Below are 23383 nucleotides of genomic sequence, written 5' to 3'. Positions count from 1 at the left end.
GATCTAGGAGGTATGGGGTCCCCGTCACAGTCTAGAGGTCTTCTTCCATCATTACTTAAAACTAGCTCCCAGCGCGGGGAGGGTGGTAACGGCACTGTAGTCCGGTTTCCACTGTCATTATAATATGATTTCCCCTTTTGTGCTTTATGAAATTGTAGCAAAGCTGATTGTATTATTCTTATACATTTTGCTGCTAGTATTGGTGAGAGTACTGCATCTTAGAGCACGTTAGTTAAAATAAACATTTTAAACTATATCGTGTCTCTGATTACTCACGCTGTGGACTAGTACGAGTGTGAGAGCGAAAGAGTGTGCTTGATTCCCATTATTACTGAGAGTTTACTAAGTCGCTTGTTCTAGGTTGTCTAATCATTGGTAGCTTCGCTGGTTACCTGGTTCGATTTCCATTCTTTTACCCCAACAGAACCCCTGAGACTTCCCTGCCTTTATTTGCCTTATTGCTCCATCTTTCTTTCTTTACCTCGTGACGCAGCTGATCCCCCTCATCCTCACACCAACTACTGTTTACGAGGAGTCCTGCTTCATTCGTCTAGAGTCTTGTGTGCAGTCTTACCTGCCCCTGGGCAGCATCATCGCTAGCCTCCTGCTCCTGCTCGGACGAGTAACTGTCCTCTTCCTCTTCAGAGAAGTTTTCTGGGGAGCGAACAGAAGAAAACAATGTGAATGAGATGAAGGTGACCCCGGCACCATCCAAGAGACAGGCAACAGCAGAGCTGTGCACAAGGGTGAGCGTCAACCAACGTGCAATTTATGAATACCGAAAGAAGCATTAAAAAACAAACCTACATATGAATGTCAGACCCACCATCATACCCATGCTGTCTGCCCAGCACTGGCAGCAGCTAGGGCTCTGCCCATCCCTCAGGGTCCTGTGTCTGCCCAGAAAGTGTTCATATCATTCCCTCTGGTGAGGTTTCTCCCAGAGCACTCAGCACCCTCAAGTAAAGAACCAGCTTTCAGACTCAAACTGTGGAGATTTGTCACAGACCCCATGATATGGTGTGCACATGGGGTTCTTAAGACGTTTACGTCACATCTCACAATTATCCTACAGTTGTTCCACGGACACTTCATAGTGCAACTCCAACTCAATCGTGCTTGCTGTTTTTACCTCTCACGTGATGGGAAATATGGCTTTCAATCTAAACTGTGCAATCTGATCCTTTTTATAACTTCTTTGAGAATTAAAGGTTGAAAGAAAACATTAGCATTTAATTTAAAATATCATCTGGCAATAACACAGTGTTCTTAAGAGAAAAAACATGTGAACTGTAATCAAACTAAAAGTACCACACTAAGGCTACAGATCACGTTACTGCTACTTACGAAGAAGCAGAATCTTCTGCTGGTGTCTGCTGACCATCAACATAGGTCTATTGCTACTTATCCCATTGCTATATAACCATGGGGCTCTAGCCCCAACCTCCTGGAAGCTCTCTGGAGCTCTAGTGATTCCCTGTCTCAGGCCAACTGCTCTCTCTTGATTCTAAGCTTAGCTTTTTCAAACTCCGATAGTCTGCACTTCTTATCATAAGAGGATTCCCTCCTGTGAGAAGCTGAGGACCCTACAAAAGTACCAGAATTATTAAATTCCTGAGAAGGAGATCTTGTTATGTTATGTTATGTTAAAGGGATTTGGTACCGCGCTCATTCACCAATTGGTTTCTTGGCGCTCAAGACAAGTGGAAGAAGACACAGGGGAATGGAAGCAGCTAGTCATAGGCCAGATGGAACAGATGAGTTTTCAAGAGTTTACGGGAAATGGTGTAGTCAGATGAGAGCCGGATTGAGAGAGGAAAAGAGTTCCAAGTGAATGGGGCGAGAAAAGAAAAACAGGCACCACCGTGTTTCTTACATTTGAACCTGGGAATGATCAAGAGGTTATGGGCAGAGGATCTAAGGTGTCGGGAAGGGACGTGAGGGTGTAGGCTGAGGGAAATAAAGACAGGGGCAGAAGCAGATAAAGATTTGAAAACAGTGCAACCCATTTTAAAAATGCAGCGTTGCGCAACCGGGAGCCAGTGAAGTTTATTCAGCATCGGCGTGGCATGTTGGTATTTAGGCTGTTGGAAGATCAATCTGGCTGATTGGTTTTGCACCAATTGAAGTCGGTGGAGGTGGTAAGAGATCTTGATATTCTTCATTCTGGTTGAGTGAAGAGAGGACCACTGGGGCCTTCTCCTCCATCCACAGGAAAAATTGGATTGTGTAGGTTATAATCATCCCGATCCTCCTGGTCAGCATTGTAGTCCTGGTCATAAAGGTTTTCCCTTCCTGGCCTTTCCTCCTCTGCTGTCCCACCCACCTTGCTTGGCTCATCAGACCCTGGGGTCTTTCTGAGGTCATCTAGCAGTAAAGCCTCTATGAGGCGTCAAGTGTTTGGATTTTTCTCTGTCTTCAATTTTCTAGATGCACACATATTTCTCAATTCCTGAAATGAGAGATGGTCACACTTAGTTAACAAGGAGCCACTCGCTTCTGCCCTAGAAGACATACTAGTGTTATGTGGTGTAGGCACCTACCTAACCTAGTGGGAACTACTAAGACTCTTTTGAGTTGGAGAAAGGGTCTGCTAGACCCTTGACTTACCCACCTCTAAGTTCAGTAGAACGTACTGTATTCTAGTCTTGATTTATATGTGCCTAATACCTTTAGTGGTTTTCAGTTAGTCACTCAATGAGATTATCTGGTAAAACAATAGCAAGCTTGAATCCAACCGCTGCACACCAATGTGTGAAGTTGGCCTGGTATATGCTGTCCACTAATTAAAGTGGGCACCTTGTACCCGTCCAAACGACCCTTATTGATGATTAGGTCAAAGACAACCTTTAAAGAAAGCTATCCTAGTGGTAGCAGTGGAGAACAGCCTTCAGGCTAATTCTCGAAGGAATGTAAAGCAGCTTGTTTTACCAGGCTATAACCTCCTGAATGACCAAATGAAAGGAGAACCACACAAGAAATATATAAAATATATGTATGTATTCCTAAACACTCTCTACTAACCTCTTTATGAGATTAGAGAACAAAGCACACAATATTAAATCGCTAGAACGACAGTAAATAGCACAATACACAGTGGGCTCCAGGGGGAGACCAAACCATATACTAAGAAAGTGGTATAACAACCACGACTTGACTAGACACAGTGCCTAGCGCATGTAGAATCGCCGAGACCCCCAAGGAACCACCCAAGGTAGTGACACAAGGGACCCGCGGGGGGCACGGGCAGTGTGAGAACACAGCCACAAGTTCCGAACAACCCTATGGGAAAGTTGTGGTTGGAATTTTAAAGATTAAGGACACTTAGGAGAGGACTTTAAGCAAACCTTTTCAAACTTAGAAGGTTCTGAGGCCAGCACCCATGTCAGCACCGGAGTACTCGTGTTACCTAACCCAGGGAAGCCCGGTGCATAGGTGCCAAATGGTGTCTGGAATCTTCATCGTTTTCAATGGCGGCTTGCTGCAAAGTGCTGCTGCCGTGAAGAGGAAAAGTGTCCGGTGTGATCCAAGACTGGATCGGAGCTGAGAAGAACCTGAAAGCAGAGGGGACAGAGTCTGGGTCACTTCAGGGCGACCAGGGGCTCGGTAGACGAATGCCCACCAATGTCGGGAGCTTCAAGTGAGAAGAGGTGAAGCTTGACTCTGCAGCCACGGGGACAAGGAGACGTCGAAGAGAACCAAAGTCCGCAGGCGGGCTGTCCCATGAAGGATGTCGAGTGCCTTGGCAACTGCACCCCACGCGGTCAGAGGAAAGATGCTTCAGTGAGGACCAGCAAGGTCCTGAAGACTCTCCAATCGATGGAGAGTCAGGGCACGTCCGGGGCAACCAGGAAAGCCCACTGAAAATCAAAGTTACCTTCAGGGGGGCCCACAGGCCAACGGACCAGGGATCTCGAAGGGACTCGAGAGGAATCACAAAATACCAGCCCACGGAACACTCGTGGAGTGTAGGCCGGTAATCTTCAGTGGAAACACTGCTCGGGGTCAGGACTACAAGTAGCCCAAACCACAGCTTCAGGGGTCGCCGGAAAGCAGATGCTTCTGCAAATGTACACGGTCCCCACGAGGAATACAGGTACTTGGTTTCTGTTGAAGAGTTTAGTCCAGGTAAATCTAAAGTCCTGTAGTCAGGGGCTCCTACTTTAAACCCAAGGAAGGGGTGGGACAAACTCTGGGGAAACACCTATGGGAGGGGCAGGACAGAGGGGTGGCTACACCCATGTCCTTTGTTTAGTTTTGCACCAGAGCAGGAGCAAATGGCTCCTGTAACCGGTTTGAGCTGGACTATGCACATGGACACCAAATGTGTCCCCAGTGCAGACATCAAAGCACTCTGAGTGCACCCACCCAGCCTCAATAGACTAAAGCCTGTGGTAGGTGGTTACACCTCCCTGTGACAGGTTGCCTATTGTCATGCCTTCCCCTGCTCCAGCTTGGCTCAGTAGCAGGAAGAAAGACGCTTGTTAGCGGTGTGGTCATATTTCTCCCTCTAGGAGGGTGGAATCATACCTCCCACACCAGTTACTGGTGTGGAGGTATGATTCCAAGGTGTTGGAGACCAAACACGACATGTTTCCATGCTGCCGTTTTAAAGTTGTAATTGCAAACACAACAATGATGGACAGAATGTGGATCAATGTCACACATTCACCCCAGTCCAAAGATCTGGGCCCAAATCCATAGTTTTTCCACTCCACACCACCCTGGGTTAGACAATGGCGATATGCAAATCAGCGCTGACCCTGTGCCCCATGGGAACAGTCCAGTCCGAACTACAAAAGCCATGTCCTTCCCAGAACGGAAACAAGCATCCGAGGACCGGCCCGGTTTCGAGGTAACACCTCTCATCAGCCCGGCTAGCTTGATTCCAGTGGTGTGGAGTGCCTGGGACTCACGTCTGAGCATCCCCAGTACACTTAGAGCGGTAATTGCAAACACAACAATGATGGACAGAATGTGGATCAATGTCACACATTCACCCCAGTCCAAAGATCTGGGCCCAAATCCATCGTTTTTCCACTCCACACCACCCTGGGTTAGACAATGGCGATATGCAAATCAGCGCTGACCCTGTGCCCCATGGGAACAGTCCAGTCCGAACTACAAAAGCCATGTCCTTCCCAGAACGGAAACAAGCATCCGAGGACCGGCCCGGTTTCGAGGTAACACCTCTCTTCAGCCCGGCTAGCTTGATTCCAGTGGTGTGGAGTGCCTGGGACTCACGTCTGAGCATCCCCAGTACACTTAGAGCGGTAACTGCAAACACAACAATGATGGACAGAATGTGGATCAATGTCACACATTCAACCCAGTCCAAAGATCTGGGCCCAAATCCATCGTTTTTCCACTCCACACCACCCTGGGTTAGACAATGGCGATATGCAAATCAGCGCTGACCCTGTGCCCCATGGGAACAGTCCAGTCCGAACTACAAAAGCCATGTCCTTCCCAGAACGGAAACAAGCATCCGAGGACCGGACCGGTTTCGAGGTAACACCTCTCTTCAGCCCGGCTAGCTTGATTCCAGTGGTGTGGAGTGCCTGGGACTCACGTCTGAGCATCCCCAGTACACTTAGAGCGGTAACTGCAAACACAACAATGATGGACAGAATGTGGATCAATGTCACACATTCAACCCAGTCCAAAGATCTGGGCCCAGGGTCAGCGCTGATTTGCATATCGCCATTGTCTAACCCAGGGTGGTGTGGAGTGGAAAAACGATGGATTTGGGCCCAGATCTTTGGACTGGGGTGAATGTGTGACATTGATCCACATTCTGTCCATCATTGTTGTGTTTGCAGTTGCCGTTTTAAAGTTAGCATTTACCGCGAGGTTATAATGCACTTAAGAGTATATGGTTGGCGGCATCACAGAACAACCCCGGAGATTAGACTCCTAAGGCTGCAGAGGGGCTCTGCTCGTGCATGGGCACCCTCTCACACAGCACTCTGCCTTCAGGATTGATAAGGCCGGCCATAGGGGTGACTGATAGGCTTATATGTGCAGTGATATAAGGTAGATATAGTGAAGCTATATCTAAGTAAGGAGTGCATGCACCACCTTACACAGGCTGCAGTAGCAGACCTGTGGTGTCAGTTTGAGTGGTCTCTTAGAGGTAGCACAATACATGCTGCAGCCCCTGGGAGGCCTCTTGGGTACCTATGCCCTAGGTACATAGTCTACCATATACTATGGACTCACAAGGATAACCCTGAATCCAATCTGAATGTACAGAAAGTACATGCAATAATTTTAGAGTGGAAGCAGATAGACTGGGGTCCTGAATAGCAGGGCCCCAGCCTGGCTAAAGTCGAAACCAGTGAAACAGCAGCAAAAAGTGGGGGTAACTATAAGAAGCAGATCCTACTTCTTACAGCTTATAACCAGATTAATGGTAAGGACAATCCACCTCGATAATGTTCTGTTTCTGGACGACCGTTCCTTTCTTTCCATCTGCAATTCAAAGAGTTGATCGTCCAACCCGTGCTTCTTAATCCTAAGAATGTAGAAATGAAGAGCTGGCTTAGGATCCAAGTGGAGCAGCCTTTCCTGCTCCTTAGAGGGATGTGACGGCAGGAGGACTGCTGGTATCATGATGAACTGTCCCACAGAGAAAGGGGAAATCACTTTTGGGAGAAATGATGCTCGAGTCCCCAGCACCAACTGGTCAGGAAAAAGAAAGAATTACGGTGGCCGAAGAGATAACTCCTGCAATTCACCGACACAACATGCAGAAGTGATGGCAATGAGAAAAAAATGCTTTGAGGATCAAAAGTCTCAGGTGCAACTGTGAATAGGTGCAAATAGTGCACGTGACAAAAAGCTAAAGACAACATTAAGGCCCCCCTGTGGCATAATTAAAGGAGCAAGGTGAAAAATATATGAAAGCTCTTTGAAGGAATGCATTGCAACACGTGACTTGAATACCGACCAACCATCACACAGGATCCTCTGTAGCATATTGACGCGCGTTCCTCTTTCTGGATACAGTTTAGGACAAGAAACAGGGGAGGTCTAATGGAGCAAATTACTTAAACAAGGTCAGCAGACCAGGCAGGTCAGGTTGGGTGTCAAAACATACAGTGGAGAGAGTTAACTGAGAAACACTCTGCAATGAAAGGACAGAACCATATACTGTGAAAATAGGAGATGTAGAGACAGCAGAGAGTTGTGGCCATTCACCCACAAATAGCTGCAGCACTCGCTGCTGCTGAAGGGTGGTTTAATAATACAGATAAATCTACCAACGAGATACCATCCATACAAAGATGGCAATGCATGCTTGATGGATGGTAGTATCATAGTACAACTAAAGCAAGAAACAAGGCACGATCCAAAGAAAAACGGAAGCACACACTTTTGTCGAAAGGATGTTTCATATTACAACTAAAGCAGCAAATTAGACATGATGCCAACAAAGATGGCACAAACAATGCTGGTGGATGGTTGTTTCATAATTCGTCTAAAGCAGCCAATGAGAACCAACACAATAATACAATTAAATCAACCAACAAGACACACCACAATAATACAACTAGAAGAACTAACGAGACACAACACAATAATACATCTAAAGCAACTAACGAGAAAGAACACAATAATACAACTAAACAGACAATGACACAATACGATATTACAACAAAAGCTGCCAACAACAACCAACACAATAATACAACAAAAGCAACCAACGAGACACAGCACATTAATACATGTAAACCAACCAATGAGAGACCCAACACAAAAATACAAGTAAAACAACCAGCGAGAGACAGAACACAAAAATATAAGTAAAGCAACCAATGAGACAAAACACAATAATACAACTAAGTAACCAACAAGACACAACCTAAAGCAGGATGACACACAGACACTCCATCAGCTATTGCTTAAGAGAGTATGGCTTGGGCCTCCTCTGAGACCACTGGCTCCATTTGAACAACCGAGTCTCAGATCATATGGGAGTATTATCCCAAGAGGCACGCAGTGATCCCCGAGCGTAGTGCCACGCTGCCAGAAGAGAACATCCTTATCCCGAAGGTATCCAGCCTTTTGGATTTCCTATCTGGTGGAATGGTGGAGAATGTGCAAAGGTTGACTTTGGAGGTGGAGGTCTTGACCACCAAGCTCTCTGGGATGGGGTGGGGTGCTTGGTGAGGAATCTGGGGTCCCCTGAGGCAGGGTGATGGCAGCGGGCAATTGTTCTATGTACAGGAGCCCTTGTGCAGTGTTTGGTCCAGGCCCGAGTAGGACGTCGGTGAGGGATTCACTGAATGGGAGTGATGGTTTGAACTCCAGAATAAAGCATCTCCATCAAGACATTTGTTGTGGCTGCCTCTGAGGGTAGCCTAAGGTCCAGGACCTCAGACGACCTCCACACCACTATTTTGGATGAGGCTCCCTCCTACGTAGCCACGGTAGGTGGAGAGAACGGGTCAGTGTCTGGAGAGGTGCCCAGTCTACTGGCATCCGCCAGATCCTCATAACAGTTGTCCTTGGGGTCTCCTAAAGACTAGTATCCACAATGGTCGCCAGACCCATGTCAATCGCCACCAATCCAGACCTGTCATATGAATAAGGCACTTGCTTTGATATGGGAGGTCTGCCACGTGGGGCGGCGAGCAGCTTGAAGGAGTGCTCTCTTAGCATGTAAGTTGCTGCAGTCCTCGCATGTCTTGGCGTTGTGGTCTCGCTCAAGACCAGAAACAAACCAAATGCGGTTCCATTGCCAACATCTGGCAATGACAGGTGTGGCATAGCTATAATCTGCCTTTCTGGTGGACATCCTTCACACAAGGAGACAATGACTGAAGCAATCTTAGACAACATGTCAAAAAAAGTTCAGTCAAAAGGTGACTGGGGGATATTCCTTCTTGGGATCTGCGCTGACTATCGTGGAAAGAAAAAAACTGATGGCACCGTGCACAACACTTCCAGCACGGCAGACATTTTGCGGAGGAGAACGAAGCAACCTACTGGTTTGCAGGGGCACTGCTCACCCAGAAACTTCCAGATCCAGGCTGATGCTGGGGGAATATTCTCATGTAAGGAATCTGCGGCTAGAGTCTCCATCGGATCTTCACCGCAGACTATCGATATGCGTGCGCGGCCACGCTCTCCACATATGCTAATAGCAGAGATTAGCAGAGATGATCCGCACCACTTGTTCTTACAAGTCAAGGGGATGAGCACTCTTGGACTGATTGTGCACTCTTCAACCACTTACGCTTCCAGGCCTTCAATTTCAGTCTTCTTTGCATACGGCCTATTTTCCATTTGTCTTTTGATTCACAATTCTGCTCAGAAACTGACAAGGCAGAGCACTGCTGTTTTCCTAAAACACTTTATTCTTTATGAAATTTGTACTTGTAAATCGCACTTATACCCCAACTGGGGTTTCCTGTCGCTGTACGCATACCGCTATGGAACCCTTCCTGGCTTTTCCCTGTGAAATGTCCACTCCTGGGCACCCCCAAGGTGGAGGCCAGGCATCCTTAGCGTTGTGGGGGCCGTTGTGGAGATTAAGCAAGCTATTGCCCAGAGTTGCAGAGTGGGACCGATGATTAGACTAGGCACCGAGGCGAGAATTATCAGGTCTGAGGAAATTGAGCCCACGACCCGCCGAGGCGGGAATTGAATCCTGGTCCCGGGCTAGACCTCTGCATCAGGGTCTGCCGCTCTAACCATTGAGCCACACTTCTCCACTCTTCTTCTTTACAAGAAGTGATCCTGAAACCTTTGGCCCACCAGCAGTTTGGTGCCTGGGTCTGTTTTTCTACATTTCAGCAGGTTTTGGGTTATGATTTAGGAGAGGAAACCCTGGATGGAAATCAATAGGCTTTTAATGGTCTTTCCCTTTCTCATTAAGCTGTAGAAGCAGGAAACCTAGTTCGGGCATTAGGAAGGGGTTGAATAGTCCCACATCTTCAAACCTGCGGCTACAATTATTTCTTCATAATTTGCCTTATGACGCAGGAGACATGGCTCTCAAACATCTGCAGGCTGGAGCTTTGAAAACCATGTGAACAGGTTCACCAACCATCTGCCCCACAGGTTAGGAGTGCTCACTTCACCCTCGCTTGGCCACAGCAAAATTGATTGTATAACAAGGTCTCCACATCGAGAGAGTGTGTTGCCAAATGGTGAAATATCTGTCAGTCATTCAGATTTGAATAACAATTAAAATGTTACATTTGTGACTGTTTCAAAAACTCAATATAACCCCTCAAGGGCTCAGCCCAGCCGTCAACAGCATCACGTGGCTGGAACTTTTGTTTTCAGCTGGGGGTTGTGTTAAGTATGGCACCAAGGAGTGAAATGTGAAGGGCTGAGTTTGGGGATGTCTGGAAGAGAGCATCCCCTGAAGGTGAAGAGGTGTAATTGCACCAGAAATGCATTTACCCATGTTATTTCTTTTTAGAGGGACTGCAAGTCACATGTGTAATGTGAAGTACATGTGAAAGGTGGAGTCATAAGCAAAGTGGGGTTATGTTTCTGGACAACTATGCTGGCTGTATATGCCTAATCCTGTGATTCAACTGTGATGCTTTTTAGGGGCTTTAATTACAATGCATTACAAAGGTTATTAGCTACGCTGAGTACCTCATTTGAAGTGATGCCCAAACATGTATTCTTGCTACTGCGTTGGGGGAAGAACAACCCAGACTATGGGCCACTAAAGATGTAGAGGTGCATACTGGACGGTCAGTTTGAGAGGCTCAGTCAGGGTTATGTGTCTCCAGGGCAGGATTACCCATTTTTAATGCTTGTTGAGATGATGGGGTAGGTCGCCACTGGGATGGATGGTGCCAGTTGGCAAGGCCCTCGCACCAGGTTGTGTCAACCCACTGCATTATGGGGCAAGATGATGTGCATACATGGGAGTGGTGGTACTAGACCCCACCGCCCCTGCGGGAGGGGTGGAGATGTTATACAATGTCACAAAGTAATTCCAACAGCTTATGTATATTTGTACATTGGTGTATAGTATTGAGTAGTGTGTGTGTGTTTAATAAATGTACTCTTACTTTTATAAAGCAAAGTACAGACTGGAAATCAATTATTGAGTGTTATTTTTGCGCACCTGTAAAGGCGATTACTAGCCCACACCACCTCCCTTGAGTAAGCCTTAGACTGCTCTGCATTGCTACCCTCTGAGAGTCAGGCGCTGCCCTAGGGTGTTTGGTTCCCAGTAAAGGATAGATGTCACATGTTATTTGTGCAGGCCTCACAGATACTGCCTCGTTTTCCAACTAAAGAGAAGAGCCATTGCCGAAACCAAGGACAAGTAGTAAAGATACTCAAGACATGCGATGTGCGACACCTGAGGACTTCAGTGGTAGAGCACACCCTCCACACTGAACACAGCCCTTGTGCCAACACTGCGTTTGTGCTACCCCATTACCTGCACAATGCACATACAAACCCACACCATCATCTCATGTTAATAACTTTCACATGTGCATTGTATGTTGCTCTTCACTGTACACCCTCCTGCCAGTGCGTATCCTCTTCCCGCACCAGGCGAACTACCAGAGAAGAGAGTCAAGAGCGGGTAAAGTAAGAGAGGAAGCAAGAGCGGTGCTGCTCGACTCACCAGAGGACTTGCCCTTGGGCCTGGACGGAACAGTGGTGTCCTCATGGTCAATGGACTGACTGGACAGGGAGTACACGCTGACCTCAGCCACGCGGAGCTTCATGTCCTTCATGCTCCTGTGGAGCCCCAGCACCTGCTCTCCTTCCGTTGGGTGCTGCATCACCTGCACAAGAAGAAAGACCAAACAAAGAGGTCAACCTGTGTCCTCCTACCCAGCCCACACGCATGAGTGGTGGCTCTATCGACCCACATCATAAAACAGTTCTGCCACAGTACGACACGCATGAGTGGTGGCTTGACGATAGGATAGATGGTAGCCTACTCCCATGGGACACGTATGATTCGTGGCCCGACAGTAGGAGATACCCAAGGGCCTTGCTAACTTGCTCTTATAAGACATGCATGACTCGTGGGCCGACTGCAGGAGACAACCAAGGGGGCTGCTAGCATACTCCTATACGACATACATGACTCGTGGCCGGACTGCAGAAGACAATCAAGCGGGCCACAAGCCTACTCCCGTACGACATACATGACTCGTGGCCAGACTGCAGAAGACAACCAAGGGGCCTTGCTAACCTGCTCTTATAAGACATGCATGACTCGTGGCCCGACTGTAGGAGGCAACCAACGGCGCTGCTACCCTACTCCTATATGACACGCATGACTCCTGGCCTGACTGTCAGAAACAACCAAGCGGGCCACAAGCCTACTCCTGTACGACACACATGACTCGTGACCCGACTGCAGGAGACAACCAAGGGGGCTGCTAGCATACTCCTATACGACATACATGACTCCTGGCCCGACTGTAGGAGGCAACCAACGGGGCTGCTACCCTACTCCCAAACGACATACATGACACATGGCCCGACTGAAGTAGAGCACCAAGGGGACTGCTAGCCCACTCCCATTCGACATACATGACTCATAGCCCGACTGCAGGAGACAACCAAGGGGACTGCTAGCCCACTGCCATTCAACATACATGACTTGTGGCCCAACTGCAGGAGACAACCCAGGGGGCTGCTAGCCCACTCCCATTCGACATACATGACTCGTGGCCCGACTGCAGGAGACAACAAAGGGGGCTGCTAGCCCACTCCCATTCGACATACATGACACATGGCCCGACTGCAGGAGACCACCAAGGGGACTGCTAGCCCACTGCCATTCGACATACATGACTCGTAACCCGACTGCAGGAGACAACCAAGGGGGCCGCTAGCCCACTGCCACTCAACATAAATGACTTGTGGCCCGACAGCAGGAGACAACAACATAAATGACTTGTGGCCCGACTGCAGGAGACAACCAAGGGGGCTGCAAGTTCACTCCCATTCGACATACATGACTCGTGGCCCGACTGCAGGAGACAACCGAGGGGGCTGCTAGCCCACTCCCATTCGACATACATGACACATGGCCCGACTGCAGGAGACAACCAAGGGGACTGCTAGCCCACTGCCATTCGACATACATGACTCATGGCCCGACTGCAGGAGACAACCAAGGGAACTGCTAGCCCACTCCCATTAGACATACATGATACATGGCCCGACTGCAGGAGACAACCAAGTGGACTGCTAGCCCACTGCCATTCAACATACATGACTTGTGGCCCGATTGCAGGAGACAACCGAGGGGGCTGCTAGCCCACTCCCATTCGACATACATGACTCGTGGCCTGACTGCAGGAGACAACCGAGGGGGCTGCTAGCCCACTCCCATTCGACATACATGACTCGTCGCCCGACTGCAGGAGACAACCAAGGGGGCTGCTAGCCCACTCCCATTCGACAAGGATGACTCATGGCCCAACTGTAGGAGGCAACCAAGGGGACTGCTAGCCCACTCCCATACGACATGCATGACTCGTGGCCCGACTGTAGGAGACAACCAAGGGGACTGCTAGCCCACTTCCATTCAACATACATGACACATGGCCCGACTGCAGGAGACAACCAAGGGGACTGCTAGCTGTTAGAATTGGGGGTCTCTGGTTGGCGCAAGTATTCACTTGTGACAAGCAGGAGACAAGCAGGAGACCATACCTCTCCTCTAAGTCAGGGCGAAGGATGACCCCTTAGAATTACCCTTGCTCACCCCGTGGCGTGAGCAGCCAAGGCTATTCTTCAGGCGTTATTGGGTTAAGCATTTGTAATCACACACACAGTAAATATATCAATCCCCCACAAATGGACACCTGGCTGTGGATATGTAAAAATACAAGACCAGTATAAAGTTTTTAGCTTAGGCCACAAGATTGTAAATAGGCAAGTGTTCTTTGTTACAGTTCAAATGTTTCCTTTTAGTCTCTTTTACTTCCAAACAGTTCTCTTAGTGTTTCCTAACAGATATAGGCAGGTTTCCACCCCTCTGGGGCCTCAGGGACTCGGTCAGGCACTCGGTAGCGCTTTGGGGCGCTTCGGACGGGTGAAATCCCGACCACCCTTCTAATACTCACGCTTCTCGCGTGAGCCGGGGTACGCGACGTACTGCTCCCGACAGTGAAGCGTATGGGGCTGTCACACGGTTGCGTGCTGCTGCCCAGAGGCTCTGAGGCTCGAGTGTGCTTTGGAAAGGCGCTACGAGGCACGTCAAGACAGAACCGGGCTTCGGGTGGTCACAGTTAAGCGCACAGTCGTGACGAGGGGGGACGTACCTGGACCACTGAAGCGACGCACAGGGCTACGGGGAAAGAAGAACGTTGCGTGCCCCGAGCCCGAGACAAGCCCTGTGCGCGGAAGTGGTCGGTACGGCTTACAGTGTGTTCCGGTTCCCGTGGCGCACTCCACGAGTGTGCGGCAGTCACGGAGAGTGCTTGGGGGTCTGGTCAAAGGCGGACAATCTCCGTCAGGCGGGGCGCAGCACGGGAGCCCTCAGCATGGACTGTACCGAGGTGGGGTCCCTTCAAGATGCGGCGTGGCCTCTCCTGGGACGAAAGGGCAAGCGGGGCGGCCGGGTGCAGTGTCGAGCACGGGCGGCCGTCCGGGCTATAGACTGCTCTTGGGTCCTGGATTCCGGCGGGAGGGGGCAAAGACGCGCTCGGGCACTCCAGCAGCAGGCGGGGGCAGAGGAGCGGCCGGCCTTAGCCCGAGGGCAGAGAGCGACTCTAAACAGAGCGAGGCTCTTAAGGGCAAGCAGGCAGGCGGACTCCTGGGTGCCACGGCCCTAGGAGGGGCGAGAGGGCGCAGACTTCACCACCGGCGGGAGGAAATACTCGGCCTCAGATATCAGACGAGCCAAAGCACAGGAGAACCCACTGGTCCTGGGGTTCAGATCAGGGGGCAAGCTCAATCAAGCCCTTGAAGAAAGTTTCAAGCACAAGTCAGCAAAGTATTTTTAGAAAGTCTTCTCCTCTCCTTCCTCAGCAAGGCAGACAGCAGGCCAGTCCTTCCAGCTTCTTCATCTCCTTCTAGTTGGGCAGAGGTTCGTTGTGGGAAACAGGATCTCTTTTCTTGGGAGCAGGGCTCCTATAATTATACTCAGTTTCTTTTGTTCTTTCAGGCCAGGGGGGCCTTTGCATAGCCTAATTCAGTTTTGAAGCACTCTGTTGTGCTGTTCCTGGCTTTTCCTTTCAGTGTAAGGGGCAGGCACATCAGACGATCCGCAGGAGGTGGACCCAGCATTGTGAGGACAGGGGCAGCCAGGAGTACTCTGTTGACATTCCTCCCTCTTCCTGGGCCAGGTGTGGGGCTGAGTCATCAGTCGCTCTCCAGGAGGTGGAGCCAGCATTGTGGTGGCAGAGCACAGCCCTATTCAGAGTCCAGGGGCACTCCCACCTCCCACCAAGGTGTAATCCTTGCATTCACCACCTGTCATCCCCCAGCCCTGTCACTCACATAACCCAGACAGTCAGATACACATCCTAGCAGAGGCGGGCTGAAATGGTTAGGCAAGCAAATGCTAGCTTTCTAAAAGTAACATTTGCAAACACAGGATATTAAAATAAACTTTACTAAAAGAAGTATTTTATTATTCTGAGTTCAGGCATACTAAACTTGACTTTCTACCATGTTCCCTGAGCCTGCTGGGATTATAGAGTGTAATAATTCCAGCAGCCCATCTTGGCCTAAGAGAACAGGTAGCCTTACAATAGTGAAAAATGAAATTGGCTGTACTTCACTATTAGGACATGCCACACACGTCAGAGCATGTCCTACCTTACACTTGCAATGCACCCTGCCCTTGGGCCTACCATAGGGGTGACTAATATGAAGCAAAGGGAAGGTTTAGAGGCTGGCAAGTGTGTGCACTTGCACAGCCAGCATGACAGTACCAGACGGCACGCAGGTTCCGCAATGGCAGACCTAGACACATTTTAAAAGGCTGCTTCTATGGGTGGCGCAACCAGCGCTGCAGGCCCACTAGCAGTATTGGCATTTACAAGCCCTGGCACTCCTGGTGCACTTTACTGGGGACTGACAGTAAATCCAATGAACCAATCATGGAAATCAATCACATATACATTTTGCACAGGGAGAGCATATGCACTTTAACACTGGTCACCAGTGGTAAAGTGCCCAGAGTCATTAAACCAACAACAACAGGTTAGAGAGAATATTGGAGGAAGGCAAAAAGTTCAGGGATGACCCTGCCAAGAGGGCCAAGTCCAACACTAGCCCACTTCCATTTGGCATACACGACTCGTGTTCCGACTGCAGGAGACAACCGAGGGGACTGCTAGCCCACTCCCATTCGACATACAGGACTTGTGGCCCGACTGCAGGAGACAACCAAGGGGGCTGCTAGCCCACTCCCATACGACATGCATGACTCATGGCCCGACTGTAGGAGACAACTAAGGGGGCTGCGAGCCCACTACCATATGACATGCATAACACATGGCCCGACTGCAGGAGACAGCCAAGGGGGCTGCTAGCCCACTCCCATTCGACATACATGACTCGTGGCCCGACTGCAGGAGACGACCAAGGGGACTGCTAGCATGCTCCCATACGACATGCATGACACATGGCCCAACTGCAGGAGACAACCAAGGGAGCTGCTAGCCCACTCCCATTCGACATACATGACACATGGCCCAACTGCAGCACACAACCAAGGGGGCTGCTAGCATGCTCCCATACGACATATATGACTCGTGGCCCGACTGCAGGAGACAACCAAGGGGACTGCTAGCACACTCTTATTCGACATACATGACTCGTGGCCCGACTGTAGGATACATGACTGGTGGCCCGACTGCAGGAGACAACTAAGGGGACTGCTAGCACACTCCCATTCGACATACATGACTTGTGGCCCGACGGTAAGGGACAACCAAGGGGACTGCTAGCCCACTCGCATTCCACATACATGACTCCTGGCCGGACTGCAGTAGGCAATCAAGGGGGCTGCTAGCCCACTCCCATACGACATGCATGACACATGGCCCGACTGCAGGAGACAACCGATGGGGCTGCTAGCCCACTGCCAATCGACATACATGGCTCGTGGCCCGAGTGCAGGAGACAACCGAGGAGGCTGCTAGCCCACTCCCATACGACATGCGTGACTCGTGGCCCGACTGCAGGAGACAACGAAGGGGGCTGCTAGCATGCTCCCATACGACATGCATGACACATGGCCCGACTGCAGGAGACAACCAAGTGGGCTGCTAGCCCACTCCCATTTGACATACATGACACATGGCCCGACTGCAGGAGACAACCGAGGGGGCTGCTAGCCCACTCCCATTCGACATACATGAAACGTGGCCCGACTGCAGCAGACAACCAGGGGGGCTGCTAGACCACTCCCATTCGACATACATGACACATGGCCCGACTGCAGGAGACAACCGAGGGAGCTGCTAGCCCACTCCCATTCGACATACATGACTCGTGGCCTGACCGCAGGAGACAACCAAGGGGGCTGCTAGCCCACTCCCATTCGACATACATGACACATGGCCCGACTGTAGGAGACAACCAAGGGGGCTGCTAGCCCACTCCCATTCGACATACATGACACATGGCCTGACTGCAGGAGACAACCGAGGGGGCTGCTAGCCCACTCCCATACAACATGCATGACTCGTGGCCCGACTGTAGGAGACAACCAAGGGGACTGCTAGCCCACTGCCATTCGACATACATGATTCGTGGCCCAACTGCAGGAGACAACCGATTTGGCTGCTAGCCCACTCCCATTCGACATACATGACACATGGCCCGACTGCAGGAGACAACCGAGGGGCTGCTAGCCCACTCCCATTCGACATACATGACTCGTGGCTCGACTGCAGGAGACAACCAAGGGGGCTGCTAGCATGCTCCCATACGACATGCATGACACATGGCCCGACTGCAGGAGACAACCGAGGGGGCTTCTAGCCCACTCCCATACGACATACATGACACATGGCCCGACTGCAGGCCATGACCAAGGGGACTGCTAGACCACTCCCATTCGACATACATGACTCGGGGCCTGACTGCAGGACGTGACCAAGGAGACTGCTAGCCCACTCCCATTCGACATACATGATTCGTGGCCCAACTGCAGGAGACAACCAAGGGGGCTGTAAGCCCACTCCCATTCAACATACATGACTCGGGGCCCGACTGCAGGAGACAACCGAGGGGGCTGCTAGCCCGCTCCCATTCGACATACATGACTCCTGGCCCGACTGCAGGAGACTACCAAGGGGGCCGCTAGCCCGCTCCCATTCGACATACATGACTCGTGGCCCGACTGCAGGAGACAACCAAGGGGGCCGCTAGCCCACTCCCATTCAACATACATGACTTGTGGCCCAACTGCAGGAGACAACCGAGGGGACTGGTAGCCCACTCCCATTCGACATACATGACTCATGGCCCGACTGCAGGAGACAACCAAGGGGACTGCTAGCCCACTCCCATTCGACATACATGAATGGCGGCCCCATCACAGGAAAGGCCAACCAATGGCACAGCCAGACAACTACCATATAACCCGTAACAGAAGTGGCCCTAAAGGAGCAGGAGGCAAGAAAGGACAGACACTCACTGATAGTGTATTCGTTGTACACTCATTTATACAGGGCACCAGGGGGGTTGTAATAAGAAAGCTAGGAGAACAAATGCTGGAAGCTCAGTCCTGTCTTTAGGGGGCTGTAAATACAAAAAGTGATGTCAGTACATGAGTGAAGCCCGGAGGGGCTGCAAGAAGGTCTGACCCCCTGAGTTGCCTTATCGAAGTGTGCAGCCACCAAAGGTAAAGCTGAAACGGACAAAAGCGCATTCTAGGCCCAGATGAAAAGTTGATGTGAGTGAAATTGCTGTATGGAAATATGTTCTTCGCAGTCATGACTTCTTGTAGAACCTAGACCTACCGAGATGGGGCTCGGGGTCGCGGCTGGGCCCTGGCAGCTGTCCTGCTCTACACACCCCAGTGGAAAGCTATAGTGGCAGGATAGCCAGTCTTGCTCTGCTGAGTCAGGTACAGATGGACATCATTGTACTGACCTCCGTCCCCCACACTCCTTATCCATCGAAAGGACACCCTGCCGCTCTGCCATGCACCCCGGAGTCCGCGACAGGACCACCGCATGGACTGGGGCCACGGTGTTTGTTTGGGTCATGGCAGCCGTCTCCTCTGAAAGGAGCCCCTGTTAGGGCAACACCAGAGGGGCAGAACAGCCCGAGTGCTCTGGGAAACAAATACAATCAATTTACTGCCCCCCCACGCCCCCATACACACAGGCCCTTTCCATCGAGGTCACGCCCTTTGCAATGCCAGGCAGGAGGGCCAAATTCTGATCCTCCCTCTGGGTGGGGGTCGGGAGCGCGGTATAAGACACAACCTTTGACCTGTGACATCACTAGAAGTAGTGGGACAGGACAAGGTGTCATGGGTAAGTATATGGTGCTGAGGAAGCCACTGGATAGGCAGAAAACGTTTTTATTAAATCCGTAAGGCAAAAATAAATATCATCAATCAATCAATCAATCATGGCATTTGTAAAGCGCACTACATACCCGTGAGGGTCTCAAGGCACTGGGGGTTGGTGGGGGGCGGGGGGGGCGCTGCTACTGATAAAAGAGCCAGGTCTTGAGGAGTCTTCTGAAGGTTAGCAGGTCTTGGGTCTGCCGTAGGTGGGTGGGGAGGGTGTTCCAGGTCTTGGCGGCGAGGTGGGAGAACGATCTGTTGCCGGAGGTCGCTCTTCGGATGCGGGGGACTGTGGCCAGGGCGAGGTCGGGGAAACAGGGCTGGCGGGTGGGGGTGTAGAAGTTGAGTCGTCTGTTGAGGTACGTTGGTCCAGTGTCGTGGAGAGCCTTGTGTGCATGGGGGAGGAGCTTGAAGGTGATCCTCTTGTTGACCGGGAGCCAGTGCAGGTCTCTCAGGTGGGGTGTGATGTGGCTGCGGCGAAGGATGTCGAGGATCAGGCGTGCAGAGACGTTCTGAATTCGTTGCAGCCGTTTCAGGAGTTTGGCCGAGGCTCCTGCGTAGAGGGCGTTTCCGTAGTCAAACCTGCTGCTGACGAGGGCCTGGGTGACCGTTTTTCTTGTTTCGGTCGGGATCCACCTGTAGATCTTGCGGAGCATGCGGAGGGTGTTGAAGCAGGAGGTTGTTGACGGTGTTGACTTGCTTGGTCATTGAGAGGGAGGAGTCGAGGATGACCCCTAGGTTGCGGGTGCCATAGACCATCCCTGCTCAGAGATGTGTCACTGAAGCTCTAAGCAGCTGGTATTACCTCCTCTCTCAAAGAAATCCACCTTATTTGCAACTAACCATTGCCACATCAACTTTTTCAAAGTTGTACATATGCTCACACTGACAGGTCTGATTCTTTATTTCATTGTGAATATATTTGAAATGAACACTGTTCAAAATGTAGCTTAAATTGCGTTACGATGGACCCCTTAAATGCATTACAGGTTTCTTAAGCATATGTGAGAGAAGTATTGCAAAGTGCCATGCTCTGACGATTAACAAAAGCCTCCATTGGCAGCACTCAGAGCGGGATGGCGAGCGCTAAAAGTCCTCCGCATTGGGGCTAGCCCTCCCAGTGCACTGTGGTCAATGTGGTCCAAAGCAGGATGGCGCGCGCTGAAAGTCCTCCGCTGTGGGGTTATCCCTCCCAGTGCACTGTGGTCAGTGTGGTCCAGAGCAGGATGGCGCGCTCTGAAAGCCCTCCGCTGTGGGGTTATCCCTCCCAGCGCGCTATGGACAGTGTGGTCCAGAGCAGGATGGCGCACGCTGAATAGACCTCACTGACCAGAATACAACTGGGGGCAGGGGAATCGAGGGTACTGATTCTTGAAACTCACAGCTGAAGGTTACCAGCGAGTACCAGTCCGCCTTTCAGTGTAGCCCCATGGTGAGGGCTTTCGTAATACCTGAAAGCCAACATAGTCTCTGAACAGTTCTGTCTGTCTTTCTTTATTGTTTTTTGTTTGTTTTACAGCAGTACCGGCCATAATAGGTCTTTTAGGCCCAAACAGGTGCCTGCATGAGATTGGCACCCAAGTACCCGGTCTCTGCTGGATCTGCTTCTTCTTAACGGATAGAGCACAACCTGTCAGCCTGGCACATCACTCCTCCGAAGCCTGCAAACTCATCTGTCGAGTGCTTCAAGGCTCATCGCTCAGCCCCAGGCTCTTCAACGCATGCATAATCCCTCAGGCTAGCGTCACCCGTGCACCCAACATACATATTCTCTCCTATACTGACGGCACGCAACTCATACTCTCCCTCATACGCTACCTCCTGGACGAGATGCCCAACACAAGAAACACGTTTACTGTCTGCATGACCGAAGTCACTAACTGGATGAAAGCCAACCGTCTGAAGCTCAACACCAACATGACAAAAGTAGCGATCTTCAACAAAAACACCTCACCGTGGGACCCTCTGAACCTGGTGCCACTCCCTGCACCTATGCCAGAAACCTCAGAATAATAATTAACAGCAAAATGAACATGACCACACAAGTCAACACTGTCACTGCATCCTACTTCGTAGTGTAATGTAGTGGTACTTGTATAGCGCACAAATCACCATGAGGCATCTCGGCGCTTGTACGAATACCGCAGAGGAACCCTTCCTGGCCTTTCCCTGTAAAGAGCCCACTCCTGGGCACCCCCAAGGTGAAGCCAGGCATCCTAGCATTATTGGGGCCGGTGTGGAGATTAAGCAAGCTATTGCCCGGAGTCACAGAGTGGGACCATGATTGGAATAGGCACCGAGGCGAGAATTATCAGGTCCGAGGAAATTGAGCCGAAGACCCGCCGAGGCGGGAATTGAACCCTGGTCCCGGGCCAGTCCTCTGCATCAGGGTCTGCCGCCCTAACCAGTGAGCCACACTTCTCCCCGACCCACGCTTCCACACCCTGACTATGCTGAGGAAGATCTTCAAGTGGTTACCAAACAACACTCAGGCCCTAATCACCAGCGATTAGAACCCTCTACGCCGGGATCATCAAGCAACTCACTATTAGATTACAAACGATCCAGAACTCGGCAGCCAGACTCATTCTCAACCTCCCACACAGAACGCAAATTACACCACACCTCAGGGAACTGCACCGGTTCCCGAAAGACAAAAGTGCTCATTTCAAACTCCTCGCACACATTCAAGGCACTACACAACTTAGGCCCCACCTACCTGAACAGCTGCAGCTCCTTCCAACGACCACTCAGACGGCTCCACCCTGCAGGACTTCGACTCGTACACATACACAGAGCCAGACCAGGAGGACTGGCGTTCTCTTACCCCGCTCCTAAAGGGTGGAACAACCTCCCACTCTACATCAGAGCTCCCTCCTCTCTTTTTGAGTTCCGCAAGGAGCTAAAGAACCGGCTTTTCAATTATCCAGCGTATCAGAAGCAGGACTAGGCACACACATCTGCTCAGCACCAGGATACGGTTTTTAATATACATAATATAACAATATAACATAACATATAATGGAAAAAGTTCAACAATAAGTCTGAGACTGCAAAGTGTTACTGACTAAAGTGTCATAACTGTCTCAAGATGGCATGAACCTAAGACTAATAGGGCAGTGGAGAGATGCATACGGGGTGGTATTTGTGAGTAGAGAGATCAATACTGATGGGAAAGGAGTGGATGCGTCTAAGAGAGAGGACACGTATTGCGAAGCAATACCGAACTCCATGAGCCAGTTATTCATTTACACTTCCATTAAACAAACAAGCAAACACAAATTTGTAGCATAAGCATAAGCCGCAAAGTGCAAAACAAGTGTTGAGCTGCATGTCCAAAACAAACATACAGAATAAGAGCGTCTAGGCAAACTCGCAAAACATAAAACCTCATTCATGCAAGTACACAACTCGTAAAGAACTGCAAAACAGCATTGGCTCTATTTTTATTTTTACTATGTGGATACTTAATTATTAACCCAAGAACAACAAATATAACTTCAACGTAAAAAAACAAAAACAATTATGCTCCAAACATAATGTTTAGTACCTCATAGATATTTAATATAAATACATATAAAGTTGTATTAACATTTGTTGATCTATCATCCATTGGTTCTTTCACCCATTATAGTACACACATTCTGTTTCTTTCCGAATGAGATAAGAAACTACTATTTAAAATTGTACTGTTTTAAAAGTGTAGGAAAGTGCCCATTTTTGTATGGTTACCCCCTACTTTTTGCCTGACACATGATCCCCTTTGACTTGGTGTGCCCTGGGTCCCTACCAATCAAGTTCCCAGGGACTGTGTTCTTTCCCAAAGCTGTACCTTTGTACCCACAATTGGCACGTCTCTGGCCACAGGTAAACCCCTGGTAAAAGGTA

At 50.2% G+C, this 23383-nt stretch overlaps 1 protein-coding gene across 4 annotated transcripts in view; it reads right to left on the bottom strand.

Annotated features, from left to right (window-relative positions):
- The window catches only part of LOC144762126 (phosphofurin acidic cluster sorting protein 2-like), a 642794-nt gene that overhangs the window by 240534 nt on the left and 378877 nt on the right, over positions 1 to 23383 (bottom strand). For all 4 annotated transcript variants that reach the window (XM_078647259.1, XM_078647257.1, XM_078647258.1 and 1 more), the window contains 2 exons: positions 11615 to 11777; positions 575 to 654 (listed from right to left, as the gene is read on the bottom strand). In XM_078647259.1, coding sequence (XP_078503385.1) covers positions 575 to 654; positions 11615 to 11777 — 243 coding nt within the window. The remainder of the gene's footprint in view (positions 1 to 574; positions 655 to 11614; positions 11778 to 23383) is intronic.

The sequence above is a fragment of the Lissotriton helveticus genome, chromosome 6, assembly GCF_964261635.1.
Source record: "Lissotriton helveticus chromosome 6, aLisHel1.1, whole genome shotgun sequence".
Classification (NCBI taxonomy): domain Eukaryota; kingdom Metazoa; phylum Chordata; class Amphibia; order Caudata; family Salamandridae; genus Lissotriton; species Lissotriton helveticus.
The sequence above is the reverse complement of the archived record's forward strand: the minus strand, read 5'-3'. Positions and strand labels throughout refer to the sequence as shown.